The 24486-nt window shown below is 31.5% G+C and overlaps 2 protein-coding genes and 1 non-coding gene across 5 annotated transcripts; 2 read left to right on the top strand and 1 right to left on the bottom strand.

Moving 5' to 3' along the window:
* The first annotated feature begins 1173 nt into the window (after window positions 1–1173).
* Window positions 1174–10707, top strand: LOC110619258 (sulfate transporter 4.1, chloroplastic). Of its 2 annotated transcripts, XM_021762567.2 has the most exons (17): window positions 1176–1596; window positions 2567–2615; window positions 3007–3208; window positions 3499–3667; window positions 4717–4782; window positions 4878–4985; window positions 5390–5497; window positions 5596–5661; window positions 6031–6091; window positions 6239–6366; window positions 6695–6736; window positions 7425–7541; window positions 7895–7946; window positions 8175–8313; window positions 8442–8530; window positions 9950–10026; window positions 10128–10707. In XM_021762567.2, the coding sequence occupies exons 1-17, from the start codon at window positions 1261–1263 to the stop codon at window positions 10449–10451; spliced, it is 2133 nt and encodes a 710-aa protein (XP_021618259.1). In that variant the 5' UTR covers window positions 1176–1260; the 3' UTR covers window positions 10452–10707. The 2 variants fall into 2 exon arrangements, with proteins under 2 accessions (XP_043814269.1, XP_021618259.1); XM_043958334.1 differs by lacking the exon at window positions 7425–7541 and having other exon boundaries at window positions 1174–1596.
* Window positions 10708–18318: 7611 nt separating this feature from the next.
* LOC110618828 lies at window positions 18319–19915 on the top strand. Of its 2 annotated transcripts, none has more exons than XM_021762087.2 (3): window positions 18319–18477; window positions 18565–18670; window positions 19205–19915. In XM_021762087.2, exons 1-3 carry the CDS (start codon window positions 18355–18357, stop codon window positions 19348–19350), a joined length of 375 nt encoding a protein of 124 aa, XP_021617779.1. In that variant the 5' UTR covers window positions 18319–18354; the 3' UTR covers window positions 19351–19915. The 2 variants fall into 2 exon arrangements, with proteins under 2 accessions (XP_021617779.1, XP_021617778.1); XM_021762086.2 differs by having other exon boundaries at window positions 18345–18477; window positions 18571–18670.
* A 4181-nt stretch (window positions 19916–24096) lies between these two features.
* Window positions 24097–24214, bottom strand: LOC122724273. Its single transcript, XR_006351537.1, has one exon. It is a non-coding gene; the product is annotated as a U5 spliceosomal RNA (small nuclear RNA).
* Window positions 24215–24486: the final 272 nt, after the last annotated feature.

Here is a 24486-nt window from a genome sequence, read left to right as displayed (position 1 = left end):
CATGAACTTAGACAAGATCTGATCTCTGACATTAACCAAAAAAATAAACAAATAAAAAGAGAAGCAAAAATAAAGAAAGGGAAGCCACGACTTAAATGAAAAGTAAAAGAAATATCGATAAAAAAACTCAATGAAAAAGCAACACCAAAACCATAATCAATATTTCTTCCTAACAGTTATCCTCATACTTTCACTCTTCACGTAAATTCATATAATATTAACGATCGATAAATCTTTCTCGTTTTTATTCTCACCTTCACGCTCACTCCTCGCTCTCTTTCTCTCTCAAAAACTCCAAGGGAGTTTATTTAGTTTAGCTTATTTTTATTTAAATTGCACATTATTATGTTTATTGAGCGTGATTTTAAATTATAAAAAAGGTGAGTTTGCATCTACAATTCATTTAGATAAATAATAAAGTTAAATTTAGATATTTTAATAAGGCCAGATTTTAAATTATTTAAATAATATTATATTATTACTCATCGATTGCGTGTACGAAGGTGATACATTCTTTCAGTGGGATCGTTTGAACCTTGACAAGAATGACTTCCCTGTACATTTCAACGGATCTTTTTCTCTTTCCGGCCTAATTCAAAACTCTTCTTCATTTGGCACTTGCCAACTGGCCACTGCCGAGCGGCCATCCAAGCCGCTTTTGACCGCACGCCATAATAAATTAATAATGCCTACGGTTCGGTTACGGAAATTAAACCAATCTAATCAACTCAAAATCATAATTAATGACTGGTTCGCATCTAAAGTCACTTTCCGAAATAATCTATCCCAATTTCCTTTCTTTACTTTAAATTGTTTTTTAAATCAAATCAAGATTATTAAAATCAATTTTTTAATACTAATATGCAGAGTGCATTACAAGAGCAACTGATTACAAATTTATAATGCATATAAAATTTCTTTATTTAGATTTGTGGAGTTTAACCTTAAATTAAGTCATAGATAAAGATTATAGTATAACTAATTTATTACAATTAGATACACTTTTATTAATATATTTAAATCATAAATTAACATTAAAAAATTAAATATATTTAAATAAAATTACTAATTATTTTTAATGCATTCTAATTGATTTATTTTTTTCAATGGTGGTTACCGGCCATATGAAAACACTCCTGACTTTTGTTACGCCGATTTTTTTTAATACTTATTTTTAAAAAATTACTCTTTCTCTCTCCGCCACAAATATTGGGACCCCTCCACTCTACTTGCGTCCATGTCCATCCGACGCCTCGCCGGATGCGCATGGAGATAACCTACGCTTCATCCAGCTCTCCCGACCTCACTTCTATCTCTTCTTCAACCTCGGGATACTCCATGCCAACATCCGGAGCCCGACCCGTTAAGATTATTCCTCTGCAACACCCTAACGCAACGTCCTCCTCCTCCCTTGCTTCTTCTCTTGCTTCTGCTCTCTTTTCTCGCTGGTTAGCTAAAATGAAACGTATGTCTGTAGCCCAATGGATCGAGACGTTCTTGCCTTGTTGCCGTTGGATTAGGACTTATAAATGGCGTGAGTATTTGCAGATCGATCTTATGGCCGGTGTTACTATCGGTGTTATGCTCGTGCCGCAGGTGATTCTAAATCTCTGTTTTTGTTGACTACTGTTTTTTTAACTTCAGTTTTTAGGCTCCATGGAAAATGAATGAAAAGAAAGGAGAATTTTTCAAGTTTTATCAGTTACAGTTTTTGATTTTGGTTCTTGAAGGATAAATGATTCAACAGGAGCACATGCATGCGCGTACATGTAGCTTGAACTAGTTTTGGTTTCGAATTTCCTTTTGGTCTTATCTGCATGAAGCTCTATTTTCTGCTTGTTTAGTGAGAAAGTAAAGTTTATTGAAGTAATGTATCTGACTTTGATTTTCCAAGTTCTCATGGATGATCAATTCAAACTACTTCAAAAATAGTGTTTATTCTCTCTCTCTCTCTCTCCAAATTTTCTTACAGTTTCTTGGTGATAAAAGCACGGTTCTGCTATGTGGATTGCACTTTTTCTACGCATGTTCTACTTCTCTGTTTAATTTGCCATGGTTGCATCAAGCACTCAACTGTAATTGATTAGATACGGATCGTTTTTCCAATTCTCATCAGTATCAAATCGGATTCTGCTCTGAAGCAATGGATCGTGGATTTTTCGAGCTTTAACTTTTTGGTGATTTCAATAGTTTTTTTCCCAAATAAGAGCTGTTTCACTGTTTGACTTTTGGTCCCTTATTGGTTGGGATTTGCAAAAGTTTGTGCCAATCAGATATTAGGGACCATATTTTTTAAGTTAGGTCGTGTTTGGTTGCTAGAAATGGCATGTTGGCCCAGGGTGATATCAAATTCTGTGCAACCGAACACAGCTTCTGATGTTTTATTAGTGTTGGAATATCTTGAACTGGCTATTATCATCTTGTTATTGTCGTTACTGTTATTATCAATCAATTAATCAATGGGATTTTGTGGCTATAGAAGTGTAAATTGGTTGATTTATTTATTTATGTTTCCTGGAAAGTGTTGATAGTTTGATTGGTTGTTAATGTTCTGGTATTTGAACAGGCAATGTCTTATGCTAAGCTGGCTGGGCTACATCCAATTTATGGACTATGTAAGTTTATCATAATAAATTGTTCAATCTAAATTTTGTAGGTTACCCTTCAAAATTTTGGTATGGCTGTTTTTCAAATTCTAGCTGCAGGCAAATTTCAAAACTTCTTTTTGATAGTACAAGTAGTACAGAGCTTATTTTGTATAACTTTTTAAATAAGCAAATATTATAAACATCAAGAACTGAAATCTTCTATTGTAAACTGATTATGCCCCCATCTTGATCATTCTTCATTTTTTTGGTTGTACCATTAGCATCTTACTCAAATATATAATGAAAATGGTTTAATTGCATTTTGCTCCAATATCACTTCTGCATTATCTTTTGTTATCCTAGTTTCCACCCCTCCATTACTTTGTAATTTAACTCTAGATTTGTTTTTGCAAGACAGACTGTGGTTTTGTGCCAGTTTTTGTGTATGCTCTATTTGGGTCATCTCGACAACTGGCAACTGGTCCCGTGGCATTGGTTTCTCTCCTAGTTTCTAACGTTTTAAGTGGAATTGTTGATTCATCTGATGAGTTATACACGGAACTTGCAATATTGTTGGCCCTTATGGTTGGAATACTGGAATGCATCATGGGGATTTTAAGGTAGACTCATCACACTAAATTAGCAGTCACAAAATGTGTTCCTGCATTCTGATTGCTTTTATGTCAGCATTTCTATGCACATGTCCCTTTTGGACATTGTTTGGGCTTAAAGTTTGAAACTCTCATTTTTGTTTTTTCTGTCGTTGGGTTTAGATGCCTTATCAAACTGAAACTTCTAGTTTTTGTTTTGTTTTGTTATTGTGTGTTACTGCACTTTGAAGTTACTCTTTATTTTGATTGACCCATAAACCCAGAAAAAGGAGATCATTGCATGTTCTTTTCATTTGCAGGCTGGGATGGCTTATACGTTTCATCAGCCACTCTGTGATTTCTGGCTTCACAACTGCATCAGCTATTGTGATTGCATTATCTCAAGCAAAGTACTTCTTGGGATATGATGTTGTTCGGAGCAGCAAGATTGTGCCATTAGTAAAGAGCATAATATCTGGAGTGGATAAGGTATGCTTATTCAAATTGTAGCTACTCTGCAGCGGAAGACTGCAGTTTATCATTGATGTATATTCAAATTATTTTCTTACAGGAGTCCTATTGTTAGGTAGTTTTGTATGAAATGGTTGATCGATAACTTTGTTCTGGTTCTGTTGTGTGTAATCTTGTTATTAGTTTCTTTGTTTCTTGTTGGTTTCATCATATCCAAATTTATAGAATTCTCATTGAATCATCTCTTCACATATGCTCCATGAGTTTATGAAGAGCAGCTGGGTAAATAAGGTAACACTTTCACCATTTCTGTTGAAAGGGTACATCAATCAAATAAACTTGAAAACATGCATGACCCAAATTCACTATGTTTAACAACTAACAAGACCAATAGTCCATGCTTGAAAACTTGTATGACCAAATTTTCACCATGTTTAACAACTAATAAGTCCAATTTTCCATTCTTCACTTGAGAAAAAGTACTTAAACAAATAGAAGGTGGAGAGAAACCGTTTCCATTTATTAATTGTTGCTTGTTATATTAATAGAATTCTTACATATATTTGAGTTGTGAAGAACTTGTCTGTGATAAAACAAGAACTTCCATTAAATTGAAATTCCTTTAATCATTTTTAGAATCTCACAGAAGTTATAACAATTGATTATAAGAGGAAAGCATAAAAAAGAAGCACTGAAAACCATAAAAGAAGTGGGAAAGCGGACAAAGGGAGGGTTGTAACATTCTGCTTACATCTTTTAGTGTGAATGGTGGTAATTTTTGAATGTAGACATGCTGGTATTTATATGCTTTAGTCTTGAACTTGGTTTTGTGGTAACTGCCTTATATTTGATGGCACAATTGCATGGCAGTTGATATCAACAAAGAATTCTTTGTGTGCAACTAATTAACCTCATATAAATTTATAGGCAAAATTCATTTTTCATTTATACTGTCCTATTTTCTTGTGAGTTCTAAATTACCATGTGATCGTGTGGTAGTTTTCCTTTTTAATGTGTCATCACTCATTAATTCCTTTTTAACCACAGGTAGTATTTTCCTTTTGTAGTTCTCATGGCCTCCTTTTGTGATGGGATTTAGCATTCTTGCTGTACTTCTGGTCATGAAACATTTGGTATGAAATCAGTTCTTCTTTCACCCCTCATTTTTAGTTGTAAAATGTGCATTTATCTAGATCTCTGGTTATGACTTTTGATGTTCCATGTAAAGGGAAAATCAAGAAAGCCATTAAGATTCCTTCGAGCAGCAGGACCTCTCACTGCAGTCATCTTGGGTACAACTTTTGTGAAAATATTTCACCCATCTTCTATTTCTTTGGTGAGAATGATTCAACTGCTAGTCATTAGCTATTTCTTTCTTATTTGAGTTTTCATTCCATGGATTTTTCTTGAATTTAACTTCTGTTCTCTTCACTAGCTATGTGAGATAACTACATTAGTTTCAATCTCAAAAGGTGTAATCCTTGCTGTTTCTATATCTAATTGCTTGATTTTTGTTTCTTTGCTCCATTTTGCATTAACTGTTGTAGGTTTTGATGCTTGCCTGCCCAGCATTTTGGAATTTTCAGAGTTTGTAGAATCTAATTAATGCAAAAAACATGTTATTGCCAAATGTTTCTTTAAACTCCCTGCATGACTGTTCTTCTGTTTTATCTGTATAATTTTTTATTCCAAATTAAATAAATCGTAACTGGTCAGATGAGAATTTTGGTGTTGTTTTAGGTAGGAGAGATACCCCAGGGTCTCCCAAGCTTTTCCGTTCCCAAAGGATTTGGGTATGCAAAATCTTTAATCCCAACAGCAATGCTTATTACTGGTGTAGCCATATTGGTAAGAAAAGTTAACAAGGGTCAATGTTTCTTTGTACTTTGCCTAATAAATTTTGAGTTACACTTCTTATTCCGACCACATTAAAATTCAAATTGCAGGAATCTGTGGGGATTGCTAAAGCTTTAGCAGCAAAGAATGGGTATGAGCTGGATTCAAGTCAGGAGGTATGTTTGTAATGAAAAGTATCACTGCCAAATGGTAACTGTAGTCTGCTAGCTACCTCTAGTATCAACTTGCAAATGAGATAATCTTGCCTGCTACTAACTTATGATTAGACTGTCAGCTGTCAAGTACCAACTTTCACTTTTATCTGTGCAATAAATAACAGTAACTAATATGAAATAAGGTGCAAAATTTGCTTCTTAAGTATTAAGGCTGGATGGATTTTCTCACTGCAATTTTAATCTGAACTGGAGCAAATCTTCTAGGAATATATGTACACATCTGGACATGTATGCCACTAAATATGCTTTCGTTGGATATTCTCGTAGGGGTGTGCAAAACAAATTCTGACTTTTTGGTTCTTTTAACAGCTTTTCGGTCTTGGTTTAGCAAATATCTTGGGCTCATTCTTTTCAGCATACCCTGCAACAGGTAAGATTTTCAGTGCATGATAAAATTAATATTGGATGTTAGCATGAAAAAAAATCCACTTGCTCTTCAGAATATTTTATATTATTGGATTTTGTATTACGATGATATACAATTAATGAGGGTTTATTTTTCTAACTTGTCATGCAGGTTCCTTTTCTAGGTCAGCTGTAAATAATGAAAGTGGAGCAAAAACTGGCTTATCTGGAATTGTTACTGGCATCCTCATGGGCTGTGCTCTTCTATTTTTGACTCCATTATTTGAATACATTCCCCAGGTTTGTTCCCATAGGTCTTTTTTTTTTTCCTTCAATTTGTATATTATTATTGGAAATGCTTACAAAATAGTGACTTTTTGGTGGCAACTTGTGTAATGCCAATGGTCCGAATCTAATTACTCTTCAAAACATAATGTCTGCAAAATATCATGGAATTAATGTTTTATGAAGATGGAAAATTGTAAACTTTTAACTGCAGTTACTGTTTGATTTTCTGATTTCCCTCATTAACTCTATCATTCCTATGGTTGAAGGGCATAATTCACTGTCTACCTTTCCCATGGTATAAATCCTTACCTTGCTTTTTTTTTGTTTTCATTCTATACAGTGTTCTCTGGCTGCAATAGTAATCTCCGCTGTGATGGGCCTGGTGAGTACCACTAAAAGCAGGATATAAGGAGTTTGTAGTGGATTGCATTTACCTTATGCTTTCCAAGTTTGCCTTTGCCATTTTGTTAAGGTAGAAGAGATATATTAGACTTTTTCTCCAATTTGACAGTTATAGTTATCCATGTATCTACCTTCCCGCTGGAGTCCCTCAATCAATGCTATAGAGTGTTGCTTCTTTTATTCTGTAATTAAGTTAGATTTTGCATGAATTTGAAATTTAAATTTGGATACTGTTACTTCAGTTGAAGTTAGTGCTTCCTTTCTGGCCATTATTTTCAGAAGTTATATTGCTTTTCCAAAAGAGAAATGGCAAGAACTCATAACAGTATTCCATATTTTAAGAAGTTTTCATACTGCACCTCTTTGAACTCAACACTTCCATGTGTTCAAAGCAACTTACAGTAGTACGTTGCATTTAAGTAAATTTTATGAAGTGTCAAGATTTTATTCTTTGACCAAATTATGATTCAGAACAACAGTTTATGCTTTTTATAACATCATCATGGTGAACAAGTTTGGTTTTTAAACAAATTGATGATGGATGAAAAGAAATCTCTTTTGTGTTTTCTTAGATCTTGGTTGTGTATATTTGTGCCAATCCAAAAAGTGACTACCGTTGATTTCAAATTTCAAATTTGTTCTCTCTTTGCTGGATTTTGATATGTCAGGTAGATTATGATGAGGCTATCTTCTTATGGCGTGTAGATAAGAAAGATTTTCTTCTTTGGACCATTACTAGTGCTACAACATTGTTCCTAGGCATTGAGATTGGTGTCCTTGTTGGGGTAAGTATTAAAGAACATAAAATGGGATTCAGGGAGGTGCATTTGCAATAAGTTTAGTGTTTTCTGCATTTCCTTTTGGGAGCACTTGAACTCATGAATCATAATTCCTGTCAGCTGTTAATAATTATATTTCCTATATATTTCCTATATATTTCCTGTGATGCTGAATCTTTAACTTTGTTAAGGTCTAAAATTTCACATGCCATTGTAGGATCCAACGCTGAGTATGGCATAGACTTACTCAACTTTGAGACAAAGCTTGATAATAATTCAGTCAAATGTGTTGGATGCATTAACGTCCTTTGAAGCCCGGATGTAACTGCTTTTTTAACTTATATTGATTTTGACTGCAGGTTGGTGTATCACTTGCGTTTGTTATACATGAGTCAGCGAATCCACACATTGGTAAGTGGCATATGTTCTATCATGGTGTTCCATGCATGTTTGTTGTAGGCATAATTATCATTTTCTTTGTCCTGGAAGGTTTCTATTCTTTATTTTCTGTAGTTGCTGTTATTATCTGTTATTGTCTTCACCTTCTTGATCATGGTGATGGTGACTATCTTCTTCCTTCTCTTTATTAAACAAATTTAAGAGTTGAATGTTTCTTATTTATTGCTTTGTATGCTGCAGCTGTATTGGGCCGTCTTCCTGGTACCACTGTATACAGAAACATCCAACAGTATCCGGAAGCATATACGTACAATGGAATTGTGATGGTTCGCATTGATGCACCAATCTATTTTGCCAATATAAGTTACATAAAAGACAGGTGAAACTCAAGCTTCCCTAAATTAATTCTATGAAAGAAATATAATTTAGCATCCTGCGTTTTAATTCTTCCTTCCTATTATTCATTTGAGTTGCTTGAATTTAAGTCATCGAGGTTTCCTTTTTCAGGCTAAGGGAATATGAACTTGATGTGGACAAATCTACTAGACGTGGACCAGAAGTTGAAAGAATTTATTTTGTGATCTTGGAGTTGTCACGTAAGTTTCATTTATCCTATCTTGATTGCAAGCTCAAGAAAAAGCCTGTATCATGCATTTCCATTGAGCCTTTAGATGGCAAACAGAAATCAATAATATAGTCTGCACATCAAAATTTTTTTAGTGATGTTGGCCTTAGAATGTTTCTTGTGGCTTCCCCCACAGCAATTATGGACCAAATATCAGTTTCAAAATTGGATAAATATGAATGTGTAAATTGGATAAATATGAATGTGCGTGTGTCTATATATTATATGGTACGCCCTCTGCTTGAAATTAAGCTGATATTACCTTTTGCTTTCTTTGTGGCAAGTTGGAAGCAAGAATTACAAGGTTATTATTATACGCATTGTCAGTAAGTTTGACAAGTACCTTAACAGCAGTAGTGCACTGCAGTTAAGTACTATTTTGGAGTGTAATTATGTGTGATTCCTGTAGCAGCTGTCATCTTTGTTCTTTTATTATGTATGTGATATTTAATTGGCAGACCAGGAAATTGGTGCCCCATTGTTATTCTTCTCTATAATTTCTTCTGGCAATTTCAACTCAGAAAGCTTGATCTCATCCACCTGTGAATATGCCTCTTTCACTGGTGTGGTATATATCAAGCTTTATTAATTAAGAAATCCTTGGAAATTTTACTCTCCTACTATGGAGTGATGAGAGTCAGAAGGACCTCAGCTCTGCAAATAGATGGAAGTTGAAAATATCTGTTTAATCACATCAAATAGTTTAGGTTTATGTATGGCATGTGCTACCCAACCTTTCAGTTTCCTTTTCTTTTTTGGGGATTTTTCCCTTTTGTCATTAGTACTTGCTGGTGTTTCACTAGTATAGTCAAAGTTTCAGCTACATGGCATAGCTGCAGAAGTTCTTTGAGTTCACAAGGAACGCATTTGATTCAACTATTCAGTTATGCTCTGTATAACTTGTGCAAATGTACTCCTGCATCATTTTCATATGAATGGCGCTATACTTCTCATCTCAGAATGTTAGTTTTTCTTGGTGCTTTCTCAGACTATTATGATTCAACTTTTCAGTTCTAAAAATTTATGCTAATGCATTATTGCAATTGGTTTCATGTGAATGGAACCATGCCATTTATCATCTCAAAATGTTCTCGTGTGCAGTGATTTCTTGCTTATGTCTACTCACATACTTTAGTTGCTGATTATGATATTTTTATGAAGTTTCTTCTTGTACTTTTTTTTTTCCATTTTTGGCTCAAAATATTAATCAAGGATGCTATAATTTCTCTGAGTCAAGATTTTCGCTAAATTCACCAAAATTACCCTTGAACGTGATGTGCATGTTGATGAAATAGACAAAATTTCGCTAAATACACCAAAATTACCCTTGAACGTGATGTGCATGATGATGAAATGGACACTTAAATCTCAAATGTCCTTAATTCTGCAGCTGTTACATATATAGACTCCAGTGCCGTTCAAGCTTTGAAAGACTTGCATCAGGAGTATAAATCACGAGATATCCAGGTTTATTGCTCATTCTGGTTAAAGTCTCATTTTGACTACGAGCTGTTTTCTTTGTATGGAGACATAACTATGATCTTGCATGTCATTGGGTTCTTACGCAGATTGCTATTTCCAACCCCAACCGAGATGTTTTGTTGACCTTATCAAAAGCTGGTGCTGTAGAGCTTATTGGCAAGGAATGGTACTTTGTGAGAGTGCATGACGCTGTTCAAGTTTGCCTTCAGCACGTTCAGAGCATGAACCAAGCACCAGCCTCAACGCACACAGATCCATTACCTGAGGATAAACTGAGTTTCTTCCAAAGGTTATTAAAACAAAGAGCGGATGATTTATCAGTTTCGGAGCTTGAGTCAGGTGATAGGAGACTGTTAATTTCCAAAGATAGGGACTCTCAATTGGAGCCATTGTTGTTCCGGAAGTCGTGAAGATGATTTTATTTTTTAGGCAAATTTACTATGCCCATTTTTATGAAGGCAACACACAGATATATATATTCTTCTAGCTGGCATAGTTTGATTATTTTCTTGTAAGTATGATCCATTATTGTAACATTTGATTATTAATGTATCCATTTGATTTTTCAAGCAAGGTTTGATTGTTGTAGAACGTAATGTAATACTCTATGCTATGAAGTTTGCTATCTGCAATGTAAATAGTCATTTCTCTCGCTTCTCCTATTCATTTTATCTGTACAATTATGTCACTTGGTGCCGGAGCTAATTAGATGATTGAGGAGTCGCTGCTCATAGCGTACAAGATGTGATTATGTGAAGGGAATTTATTCTGTGGGCAGAGTAATCTCCGTTAATAGATCAAACACAGCAGTCAATTTGCTACATTGATGGTACAAATCTAAAAGATGATCGAATTTGCAATTAGCAGGCAAGCTTCCAATTTAGTTATGCAGTCAATTTATTATGTAGTCAATAATAAGAATGCTTCGACAGAAAAAAAAAAAAAAAAAAAAAAAGAATGCAATGGGTTTTCCAAGTGAAATCCTATGAATCCTTGGCTGGTCCCACCTCGAAATTTTGAAAAAAACCTGTCAAAGGGAGAGGCTAGAAATAGCAATGCCATTGGTATATGTAAATTGCCTTATAAGGGAAACAAAGCGATCAGTGAGAGCCGCTCGCCGCTCGCCGCGCCTCTATATATGAACGTGTGCACGAATTTTTGGACGGGTGATAGGCTGGCCGAGTGCTGACGCTGCTTGCTATGCAGAACTCACTCGCGCAGGCCTCCCAGCGGAACCCAACCCCCTAAAACTAACCGTACGTGTCACCGCGGCATTTCTTCGCGTAATAGAATATCACCGTTAGAACTGTAACAAAGATAACCAGCATAACACTGAAAGACGAACTATCTTACGCTTGGGTATTTTGTCGAGCAGAAGGCGCGATTGAACATATTATTTGATAAAATTTCAAACTTGGGCATTTTATCAAGCAGAAGATGGACGTGGAGTGACTATTGGACCAACAAAAGATTACCTAGCCGACTGGAGCTCACATCGGAGCAATCAGAGTACAACATCAATTCTAATTTCTTTTCATATATTGCTTTTGGTTGCCAGAGGGGACCAGAAAGAGCATGTGTTGAATCAGCTAAAGTCCAACAGGCATCTTTCATACGGTACGAATTCTTTTCCATGAAAACGTCTGGCATTTTGTTAAAGATCTTAAATGGGACCCTATTGTAATATAAAATCGACTTTTATATATATACTTTAATTTAAATATAATACTTTCTCAACTTGAGAATAATTTTAAACGTACGAGTCAACACACAATTTTAACAACTATGATCCTAAGGAATACTTTGATGCAGCCTATCTTTGTCGCATATATAGCTTGCTGAAACAGGGCTAGCTATGGTAATGAAGCAATGTTACATGATGAGAGGGTGGATTGATTAAGATTGCATAGCATAGTTCTTTCCCACTCTTTGTGAATAATTAATTTTGAGCATGAGAAACTTTGAAAAGCCATAACAAATGTTTGATAGATTTCTTTCTAAGCAGAAAATAAACATAACATGATACATTTTAATGAAGGTAGCTATCACTGTGTAAGACAGCAACATGCTTCAATCTTCTCACAGAATAGATCATATCTTAATAATTCTTGTAAACAGACTGGTAGTTTATACACTGTGAATGGCATGCCGTTGAAAGTTAAATGGTTAAAACTTTCAAGGAAGAGAGAGGAAGGCCTATAATGCTCAACCTTGCTCATGGGTAGTCTTGTTCTCGCGGACCTACTAATTCTGTTTTGATATCACTGTGCGGACCTACTAATTTTTGTACTAATTTTTATCCATGGTGGTTTTGATATTACAGTTCAGGATGATTTTGATATTTGATATCAAAGTGTAATAATATGTCTTCAATTGTCCTAAATAATATTAATATTCACTTTCTACTTAGTCCACTATAATTAATTTAAATTATTTAATAATTTTTTTATTTAAATTATTTAATAGGTTTTGAGCTACTTATATAAATTCTAAATATTATTTTTTATGTCTGTCCGATGTGGGACGTCAGGATATATGTTATGCTATTTTCTTAGAATTGATAAGAGCTCCTACTATCAAATAATAGTGGCCATAAAATGTGTTTTTTGTCCTTTGTTGATGAAATAAGTTATCCTTGTATTTTTTATTACTTCATTTGAAATTATTCATTTTGTTTGAAAATAATTCAAAAAAAATCCTATGAAATTATGCACAATTTTATTTTATTTTTTAAAATAAAAATTTTAAATTAAAAAAATTAAATTCTTTCTTTTCAAATAATAAAATTAATTAAATTAAATTCTTACATAATACATGATTTCAAGTGAGAGGTTTGTGAAGTGGTCTTTCTGTCCAATTACCATTGCGTTAACTTTGAATTGTTTCCAGTATTCCTAGTAACTTTTCTTATCCTTTCTTATTCTCTGTATTATGCAAACAACATGCATTTCCTTGATGAGTCTATAGGAGACAACTCGTACAACGCCTTCTTATTCTCTGTATATAAGCAAACAACATGCATTTCCTTGATGAGTCTATAGGAGACAACTCGTACAACACATACAGGAGTATAATTGCAGAGAAAAAAAATGAGACGGAAGATTTGCTTGGTTTGGTAATGAATTTGTGCATGAACCCATATCTGAATTTTTAATATAAATAAAGATTGCCTTAGAAATATTTATGCAGAGTATATTATTTTCTTCTAAGGCGATTGCTAAAATACAATTTGGTAGGTTTAAAAGCAAATTTTAGTTGAATATTACATCTTCTATTTGCATTAGAAGGTTGTTTTATTTTTGATGTTTGATATTGGTTTATATAGTTTATAAATATGATCCTCAGTTTTCTGAGTATTAATAAGATCATAATTTTTCTCCTAAATTTTGTATTGTACGATATGGAAGACTAAAAGTAGAAGCTATAGTATCGTATTAACTTATTTAAAGCTCAGTTTTATAATATTTATATAGATATAGAAACTCTATTTTATATATATGTATATATAGATAGTTCTCTTTGAACATGAACTGCAGCCCTAATCACATCTATTGAGAATAATGGGGTGATAGCTTTAGATAAGGATCGTTGGCCTCCTGTGTGGAACTTAATAATTCTGCTACTGGTTTTGGATAAGGAGTAAGATTCCCTCAGCCACTAAATATGGACCTGGTTATCTCTCTTTCCTTGCTTGTTTCTAAGTTGGTATAAGGATTTCAAAGAATTAGAACTGAGATGGTGAGGGAGACATCAGACAGCCTTCCTCTTACAGTGTCTGAAACAGAAGTCTTTTTTAGCTTTTATGCTTATTCATAATCTAATATTAATAATATATTGAGCCAAGATTGTTATGGGTGAGATGAGAACTGCTATTTAATTATAGGTCTGCTATTACTTAGTTATTATCTGCTTGAATTTTAGCTTTCTCATATTACATGATCTTCCTTCATCATTTGCATACTGGAGATTAGAGCACTGAGGACTGTGGGTCCAAGATAGGAGAAAAATATACTAGTTTCTTTTGTGAACCAATTAGCATTTGACACATCATCAAGCTCAATCTACAATTATATCATTGAAAATCATATGTTGTTTACATTAGTCAAGCTGTGGTGGACGGTGATTTCCTGAACTTCTGTTTTGAAGATTGGTAGTGATTGATAGAGAATGTGCGCACAATTTGCATCTTTTTACTTTATAAAATGTAATTTTTAGATCCTAAACTTTATAAAAGTTTGAACGAAAAATTTATAATTTACATGCATATATAGGATTTAAGTATATGTAGATTGTATTCTTTTGTAATTTCCAGTTTTTCTTACTTAGCATGCTATTGTCTTAAACAGATTATATATAGTTCACAATAGATTAGTTTACGATAATATTGATGGTAAGTTTTTCCTGGATGACATGTGGGGTTTACGATGAATTTAACATAGTTTTAAATTTCATGGTGTACTCCCATGGATTTCCTCAGTATCTCACCACTCAAAAGGCAAAGTTGGCAAATGCTGTGCATGTGAAAGTTTCATGTCATAACGTCACTAAGCATAGGCAACAAATGAGTTATTTACCAGAATAATCATGAAGCAATAGACAGTTTATTGGATTGATTCTCTTTATTTGGGAATTACCTCCAAGTAAAGGAACCAATGTGATTTTTTTTTTCCCCAAGTATATGATTTTAGATCTTATACATACCTAAAAATTAACACGTACTTGAAGATTAATGAATTTTGTTCCATTTGATTTTCACAAGAATATTGCATGAACGATGTTGATTGGGCAGACTGTGTTTGATGGAGACAAGGTTTTTGCCTGCCAACTTGGTGCATGAATGGTGACTGTACATTAACATTTTTGTTGTGCTCTTTCTATTATCCGTGGTATATATCTGCTTAATTTCCCATATTCTCTGTCTTCTAGTGGTCTGTCTGATGCTCAAACAATTTAGAAATCACCAGGTGCTAAGTAGAAGACAAAAATCCCAGCCTTAAAAACTTATAAATTCTATAGGGATGAAATTTTTACTCTTACTTGCTATCATGAACCAATCAGTACATGACACATCATCAAGTTCAATCTACAATGATATCAAATTATGGCTATTGGTGTCTGCTGACTTGGAAAAGTAATCTCAAACAGTAGAATTATTCTTGAGACGTGTACACATGCTCTTGTCCTGTCAATCCACATTCTGTGATTGTTGTTGAACCACAGATAACCACAGATGAATAAAGTATTGCGTGCAACATTGTTTCCTAGTACTTGGTCGCTGGTGAAAAAAAGAATGCTAAGGAAAATTTTGAAGAAACACATTTAACCGGGTGAAGGGTTGCTATCTTCTAAGCTTCTTGTTAAGAAGATCAATGAACATAGAAAAATAAAAAATTTCCTTTCTTGGATTCATGATGCAGTGATTAAATAAATGAAGATGTCAGTTTTTCCTCACCCTTGAATATTCTACATGGCTTTTCATAGATAGGGAATGATGGAGTTCAATGATGGAACTAATGGGTCAGGCATAGCTCCCTAAATTTTTTATAAAAATTTGAAATATTGATATTATTATAGTTTATAACTTTAAATATTAATATTGTGTTCGTTTTCGTTAGAGTTAGAACCACAAATGTAGATATAAGAGAAAGAAATTTTGTTGAAAACTCTATGATACTTCAGTATCGAATGAGAACAACAACGATAAGCAAGAAATGAAATTCCCAGAAGAACAACTTCCAAACTAGAAGATTCTAGACTCGGTCGGGGCAGCCAATTCGGTGAGAAACAGGTCACTTAGCCAAATGGGAGTCAAAATCTAAGTTGGGAGAGCTGCTTAATTATTTGAAGAGAGAAAAAAAATATCTTGGAGATGCAAACAATTTGCCTTTTTCTTTGATGCTGAGTCTATTCTTGATTGGTTTAGAGTAATGATTTAATATGCTATATATTTCCAGTGGCAATATGTGTAAGTTGGCAGAGACATGATGAAACCAGAAGAAATAAAAGACAAATCTGTCAAGATTAATCACTAGCAACAGGACAAACAATTTCCATGCATTTAACCAATAAAATATATGTATATTCAAAACTTATTACATTGATCGTATGCATGTTCTCTAGCTTCATATTCAAAGCTGAGAATGAAGATAGAAAAAATGGGGAAATATCCTCATAGGGGTCTCCTTCCACATTTCAAACTGGCATCTTGGGGATTGGCTTGGCTTGGCTGTGCCAACTAGTTGCTGAGTATCACCATCAGCAGTATGGGCTAGTTTTGTTGGATTCTCTTTCTCTATTATTTAAATACTTTCTTAGATCCATTTGTTAAAATCAGAAATGAAAAAAAAAAAAAAACAACATATAAAACATATTGTCATGTCAACATGACAATTACAATATGCTGAAAATTATTAACATTATTATTTGTTTTTGATAATACACAGCAACAGATGAAATTGAGTTTGGCACTTCAATGATCAATGTTTTCTCATAGGGTTTCAATTCCAAATCTCCTTTAATCGAGAACCGAATTGATAATAATTTATCATTATTCGGGAATTGAATTGATCATTCGAACCGATTTAATTGAAAATTAAATTTAAATTCTGTTTGATTTATTCATAAACTCTTAATTTCAAAGAATCAGTTTTAATCGATATTAACATACTAGTTAATCAACGTACCGACAAATTATCTGAGTTGAATCAAATTTTTAAAATCAAACCGACAAATTATCTGAGTTGAATCAAATTTTTAAAATCAAACCGGTTACTTTTAATAAAAATATTTGTGTTAATGTTAATAATAAGAATCAATACCACCAGCACTAAATCCCATCAATTTAACCATTCAGCTACCATACTAATGAAGACAAAAAAAATAATTACCGTACTGACAGATACTGTTTTCACACCTATCGAACATCTGTAAATACGGGATGTTTAGTTGTTTACATAAAAATTTTTTAATATATAATTATAATTTATAAAAAGAAAACTTTTTAAAGTGTAATTTTAAAAAAAAAGTATACAATAATTTATTTTATTATATATTTTTCATTTTATTATCTTTTATAATATATAAACTTTTTAGTTATTTTGTTATAAAATTTTAATATATTATTATTTATTTTATTAGTCATTATGAAATTTTAATATTAATTTTTTATTATATAACATTAAATATTATTATTTGAAATTTTAAAATATTTTTTAAAAAATATTTTGAATCTCAAAATTTACAAGAATCTATTTTAATAATTGTTTATAAGATATATAAAGTAATAACTATAATAAAAATATTAGTATTAATATTATAAAATTTATTTAATAATATATCAGTTAAATCTCGATTTGATATCGATTGAATTTTAAATCTTAATCTTTTGGAGTACCGTTCTTGTTTGAGTCGGATTAAGTATCAGCTAAAAATTCTTTTAGCAATAATATTTATTATTATTAATAATTATTTTTTAAATAACAATCATAATTTTATTATAAAATATCTATAATTATAATTTTTACAACAACGACTATATATTGTTGATATAAATTTACAATATTAAGATATAATTATTGATTATAAAATTATGATTATAAATATTTTATAATAAAATTATAATTATTATAAAAAATAATTATTAACAACAATAAATATTACTGCTAAAAAAATTTTTTTATAAAAGCTTAATAGTTTTTTTATTATTATCTTTATCACTAACCGCAATCATTCATAATGTTACTGTAGATTTTAATACTATGTACCAAAAAAAAGTATAAACACAAATGATTGCTTATTTAATACACTAATAAAAATAATTTTTATTTTTGATTTTTACAGGAGTTTGAACTCAGAGAATTTACATCCCATAAAACAAAAACCTTCAATTGAATTTGCAAGTATTTGAATTTCCAAGGTTCCTCTGACATGTCCATTTGGGTTGAGCTTATGAAACATTGAACATTTCATTGATATATTTCATGTTGTTTTGGGGAAGAAAGAGGTTGAAGGGAAGAGAGATCATTCTCTAATGTTACAGAAAGCCATCTATAGGAGTAGTGGGTTTGTCTTCTTCAGAGAAATCGTAGACGTAAGGACCCACAAATCACGTGGAGGGGGGCATGCCCTAATTGTAATCCTACAAGACAAATGAAGAGTCATGTCCAAATCTCCTCTAATCCCTTCTCAACCAATTATCACTAGATTCCCACGTGGGACTACTGGACCCACCTCCCCAGCAACCCCCTTCCCCTTTTAGCTGCCATGTCTTTCCCTTTTCCATATATATCACTCTTTATATGACTTCATCATCTCATGATATTGCACCAGCAACTTGATCCCCAGAGATCTCTTTCTCCAGTTGCATACAAAGTGATCGTGTTTAGTTGTGTTCTTGATTCGATCATGGCGGACTCTTCTGCTTCATACATACACATGGTTTGTCTTTGAATAATTTAACTTGATAGATCATTGTATTCTATTGCTGATCATTGTATTCTATTTATTTGATTATGACTTGTTTAGGTGCAGCATCTTATAGAGAAGTGTCTGATCTTTCACATGACAAAAGAGGATTGCATGGAAGCTCTCTCTAAACATGCAAACATCGAACCTGTCATTACCTCTACTGGTTCGTTTCACCTTTTAAACCCAGTTATTTGCAAGATCTTAACTTTTGATTCAACAAAAAGCAGGTTGATACTTTGAATTCATATAATCCATTTCTTGTCTGTATAAACTCATCACCCTATTGAGATCCACAAGTGTGACATGAATAATAGGATACATGTAGAGAGAAGAAGAAGTTTTGAGTTGAAAAATCAAGAGGTTCTTGCATGGGTTTGAGCTAGTTCTAGCTATTTCATGAACGATGATCTCTTAAGAATTATGGGTAAACCCTAGATGACGTTGAGCAACTGGTTTCAACTTCTTCTTTCTTTCAGATGAATACAAGATTTTACTGTGTATTCTAGTCAACCATGGCTACTCTTAAGGTAGATGAAACAAGATTGAGCTAGCCAATCTTGCCTCAATCTTAAAAAACTCTTCTGCATAATCAAAGCTGTTCTCTGGTCTGTCATCTTTCTTTCAGAAGTTCACAAACTTCATCTGGGTTCACGCATGTGATCACATAAAATTAATGGGATTTTGATCATATATGCAGTGTGGAACGAACTGGAGAAAGAGAACAAGGAATTCTTCGAAGCATATGCAAAATCAAAAGGCAAAGATGATAGGATGTCGGAGGAGGAAACGAGTCAAATGATACAGAAGATGATCTCCCAATCCTCCAATGATTCTGATGATTAAAACATTACAAGGAAGCTACGAGGAAATGATATCAATCTCCCGATCTTGTGTTCTAGGTTGGTAGTTTTGGCTTTCGTTTCCAAATGCTAATCCTGCCAAAAACACTGGAGAAGAGAAATTAGATTTGATGTCTCGTTTCTACTTGTGGTCCTACTGTGACTATGCATGCTAAAATAATCACCATGTGGATTTCATCCATGAAAATAGCTTGCAGTATATGCATGGGAAACTGTAGAAATATAATTATTTTTAAACTGAAATCCCAAGTAACCAATCACACAATGACACGTCATTGATAGGCAAAACTTCATGTCATGCATTTCTCGTAAACTTGGAAACAATTTGATAAGAAAACTATTCATCATTGTGACGTGGTGCATTTTGATTGGATATGAGATTATACTGGTACATGTAATAATTGAATAGTGGTAGGAGAGTTCTTGAGGTTTAACGCAAGACACCTGGAATCCAGAGGCTGCGTCAAATATTGTTGGCTTGTGATGTTTTTGGCTTTGTCTCACTTGGATTCAAACAACAAAAGAAAAAACATGTGATGTTTTGTTTACGTCTAGTCTTGTCTTTTTGTTTTAAAGCTAAATTACCATCGTTATAGCATTTTTTTTTAAATCTTTTTATTTAAAATAAATAAATAATTTTAAAATTTTGTTTTATCAAACATTATGTAAGTCATGCTGTATTTGAAATAATTCATAATTTATTTTTTTACTTATTTTATAAAAGTGATTTAGAAATTATTTTAGCTAAATGAAGTTTAATAAATTAATTTGAGCCCATATGATACGATTTAACATGAATCAACCTAATTATAAAATATAAATAAATAAATTTTTATTAAAATAATAAAATTTATATATATTTTTTTTAAAATGAAAAGTGGAGATTGAACCTGAAATCTCTCAGATTTATTCGGATGTATTTACCATCAGACTAAGCACGTGAGTGTTATATATTTATATTTTAAAATTAATTTAATTTATAATAAGTTAGATCTATTTAAAAATTTCTCCAAATGCGTGACATATGACATTCGAGTTAGTGATCTGCGACGAAATCCCCAATCGTCAATCAGTGGACTTCTGCTTGTGGGATATATTCTCTCACTCTCTATCGTTAAATGTCAAATTATTTTTTTTTAGTTTAGTTTTTTAATACAATTTATAACCGATAATAATTAAATTATTGTTAATGGTTAATAAATATTAACTGATTATAATTAATATATTTATTTTGGAAGAATTAAATAAAATTAGAAAAAAAATTATAAAATAAATTGAATAAAGATTGTTGACTACAGTAAAAGTGTAAAATGAATTAAGCCAAATTGAGATATGAAGAAGGTAAATTTAGTTTTTTAAAATACTTTTTAAGCTTTGAGTTTGCATTTTGAATTCGAGTATATTATAAAATTAGTCAAATTTAATTTGTTTAGTAAATAAAGTAAAATAAATCGAGATTTTATTGGTTAAATTTCGATATAATTCTTAAACTGTAATATTTAACCCAACACAAATGAAAAATAAGAAATCTCAGCGTCCTATGATCTTCATTTACCCGGTGCCAACCATCTGAACCAAAAAAGAACGGTTGTAAGCCAAACATGCCACTAATTTTTTATTTTTATTAATTATTAATATATTTATATTATATTAATTTAATAATATTATTTATATTATATTTTTATAATAATAAATTTTTTATAATAAATTTTAATATATTTTTGTAATAATATTATAATTAAATAATACTAATTATAAATTTATTTTTCAGTTTGATACGTAATTATTATATTTTATTATTTTTAATACATAAAAGTATTATAAAAATTAATTAAAAGAAAAATTATAAAAAAATATATTTAAAATTATAATATTATTCTGTTATTCAATGTGTAAAAAATTATTGAATTAAATAAAAAATATATTAATTAATCAATATAAATATTTAAAATTATAAAAATTAAATTTATATTTTATTGAGTTATTCTTATAAAAGAATGTACATAATTAATCGCAATATTAATAATAAAATATATTAAATATTAATAATAAAATTTATTCGATGATTTGATATTCATAAAATAAATTTTTTTTTCGTGTGTGTAAGTATATTTTTTTAGGATACTCCTTTCTTTTTATTTTTTTTTGTTTTGCTTGCCAATGGCGTTTAACGGTCTCTCTGTTACAGTGATATCTGCCTTTTATCAGGTGGGTCCGTACTATCAGTTGTTATACCTATATCAGACGGCCATTTAATTTTCTCCAATGCGCATGCAAATAGAACTGCGAAAGGACGTTACTTGCTCATTTCTCCCCATGTCTCCTTGAGCCGGCCTCTTTCTTATTGCGTTTGGACTCGCAGACGATCCGGCCTATCTTCCGTGCTAGATCTTGGATTGGAAGCCACTGAATAGGCCTGCCTAAAGGCATTCCGAACTCAAGGTATGGTCTATTTTGTGGATCCTGATTTAACCCAAGAGATACGAAATCCAACAGTTATCAATATTAATACTTAAAATGACATCCAACCAAATCATTGAATCATTTATAATTTATAAAAAAATATAGATAAAATAAATAAATAATTAATTAATTAATATAAATATTTAAAATTATAAAATTTAAATTTATATTTTATTACTCTCGTATAGCCGTACATAATTATATAATGATCTTAATTTTATAGCATTAAAATTATATAGTGTAAATAATATTTTTAATTTAAATATTAATACATAAAATATATTAATATTTAGAGTTACAAAATAAAATTATGATGTGATTATATATTATATAAAATCATTATATGATTTATAATTCATCAAAAGGGAAAAAATAAATAAAATAATTAATTTATTCTACAATTAAATTTATTTATTTTTCTGAATTATAAACAATACAATGATTTGGTACACGATTGACAGCAGAATAACTTTACGATTCCTTTGTTATTAATTTTTAGATTGATAAAAAGCCTAAAATAACCTATAGAATTATGTATATAGCCTTGACGGTGGGAGAACAAAATCCACAACTAAAAGGAAAGAGTAAGAGCTTATCAGCAATGAAGAGAGAGCCTTCAGAAGAGAAAGCACCGAGAGGAAATTCTCTCTCTTAATTAAGATAGATAAAGAGAATTAGATTTCCTCCCCTCCCTGCTGCAACCTTTTACCATCTCCCTAGGTGAGTTTGCCAAGCATGTCTAGACTACTGTTATAACAGCCCTAGAATTGGAAGATTTGCAGATAGACACAAATACACTTGAACAAATCAGTTTAATATTTTAATATTTAGAATTTTCAAAGAAAAGTTAAATTTTATTTTTAAAAAATATTATTTAATTTAGGGTAAAAAACATCATGTGAAATCACCTAAGCTCCTCAATAAAATTTTTAAATCTCAATTAAAATTTATTCTAAAATTTTGAATTCATCCCAAACTCAACCTTACAAATAACACCTATAATGAAACTTCCACAGTAAGAATAAACATAGCAAACAATAGAAATTTTTTTTTTTGAAAGAGAAAAAAAAAGTTCCAAAATTTTTTTGGTGGCCTCCTGTGCTCGTCATCAGAGGATTACCTGTTTTTTTTGTCCTTCTTGGTCTTGATTTTGATCGGTTGAACAGAGTGTGATGGCGATGAAATGGAGAGAGCCGCTAGCTTTTTTGATAATTGGCTTAGGATTCTAGGTCTATGGATTTGGGTTTATTTGTTGTTTTGTGACCTCTTGTATTCATGAACTTACTCTCATAATAGCTCTTCTGAGCTTTTAATATAATGATAAATTATAACTTAAAAAAAAAAAAAAAGCTTAAAGAAATCCTTACACCATCAAACCCTCTTCAAAATTATAACTAAAGACCTTATTCACCTTAATCTAATCATAAAAGACACAGCTATAACTTTTCCTTGCCTAAAAGCAGTAGAGCAAGGTCAATGACAGTAAAAAAAAAATATTAATTATCCAGTATTTTTAACTAAATACCCCGCTTAAAATCTAATTTTCACTTAAACTATAATTATTTTAATTAAACGTAATTAAGCTTTTAAATATTTATAAATTAAAATTAAATTATAATTATTAAGGATCATAAATTAATTTTCATAATTTAAACTAAATATATTTATTCAAGTAATTTTCATATAAAAAAACTATAGAGACGAGAGAGCCCCCTTAAATTACTTGTAATATTAATTAATTTATCCCAATAGTCATGTAAAAAAAATTATTATTTAATTTTTATATTATGAGAAGTTTATTAATTAATTTTTTAATTTTAAAAAATATATTAAAATATTTTTAATATTTTAAAAATTTTATTAATTAATTAAATATTACAAATTAAAAATTAAAATATTATCAACATAAAAAAAAAATTAACAGTAGATTTTTTATAAAATTAAAAAATTAATTAATAAAACTTATCAATTTAATGAATTAAATAGTAAAACAACAGCTAAAGTTAGCGTATAAATAAATTAATAATTTTTTACAATTTCATATTTTTATAAATCACTCCATAAGTTTCTTTTGTAAGTCATAATTTTTTATAAAAAGTGCAAACTAATACATTAGAAACATTCGAACAATGGAACGTCGTCAAGAGAACCCACACACTAAGCAATAATTTTTCAAAAACCAAGAAATTTTATCAGAAGCCTCTTAAGAAAACAAATTAACAGTCCACTCACAGAAAATAAAATTTTAACTGAATTTGGTGTGGGCTCACTTCGATATGAAGTAAGCCCTCCAAAAATTGGCGTATGCCGCTGTTTGCGGCGCGCACACGGTATTCTTTAGTAAAAGGCGAAAGAATAGTTCGCTATGTGCTCACCGCGCGGCTGCGTGATTTGTCTCGCTGTTTCGCTTGTATTTTTATAAGGCGCTGGCTGATCCACCATTTCGTTTTTATTCGATGTGGGACGCTTAAACCAAAAGCACTTATCTTTTGCACTTCTGCTCTCTCTCTCCCAGCTTTGCTTCGCTTCTCCCTCGTAATTTCCCCCTCAACAAACCCATTAAATAACGATAAGCTTCAATTCTGATCTTTTCTTAGATTTCCACAATATCATCTGAATCATTTATCTGTGAAAAGTTGGCTTCCAAAAGCTCTAA

Source organism: Manihot esculenta, chromosome 7, assembly GCF_001659605.2.
Source record: "Manihot esculenta cultivar AM560-2 chromosome 7, M.esculenta_v8, whole genome shotgun sequence".
NCBI classification, from domain to species: Eukaryota; Viridiplantae; Streptophyta; class Magnoliopsida; order Malpighiales; family Euphorbiaceae; genus Manihot; species Manihot esculenta.
The sequence above is the reverse complement of the archived record's forward strand: the minus strand, read 5'-3'. Positions and strand labels throughout refer to the sequence as shown.

Coding starts and splice junctions, on each gene's coding strand:
- LOC110619258 (XM_021762567.2), top strand. CDS start 1,261: ATGCGCATGGAGATAACCTACGCTTCATCCAGCTCTCCCGACCTCACT. Junction 4,986..5,389: donor ACCCATCTTCTATTTCTTTG/GTGAGAATGATT, acceptor GTGTTGTTTTAG/GTAGGAGAGATACCCCAGGG. Junction 5,662..6,030: donor AGCTGGATTCAAGTCAGGAG/GTATGTTTGTAA, acceptor TTCTTTTAACAG/CTTTTCGGTCTTGGTTTAGC.
- LOC110618828 (XM_021762087.2), top strand. CDS start 18,355: ATGATATTGCACCAGCAACTTGATCCCCAGAGATCTCTTTCTCCAGTT. Junction 18,478..18,564: donor CTGCTTCATACATACACATG/GTTTGTCTTTGA, acceptor TGACTTGTTTAG/GTGCAGCATCTTATAGAGAA. Junction 18,671..19,204: donor ACCTGTCATTACCTCTACTG/GTTCGTTTCACC, acceptor TCATATATGCAG/TGTGGAACGAACTGGAGAAA.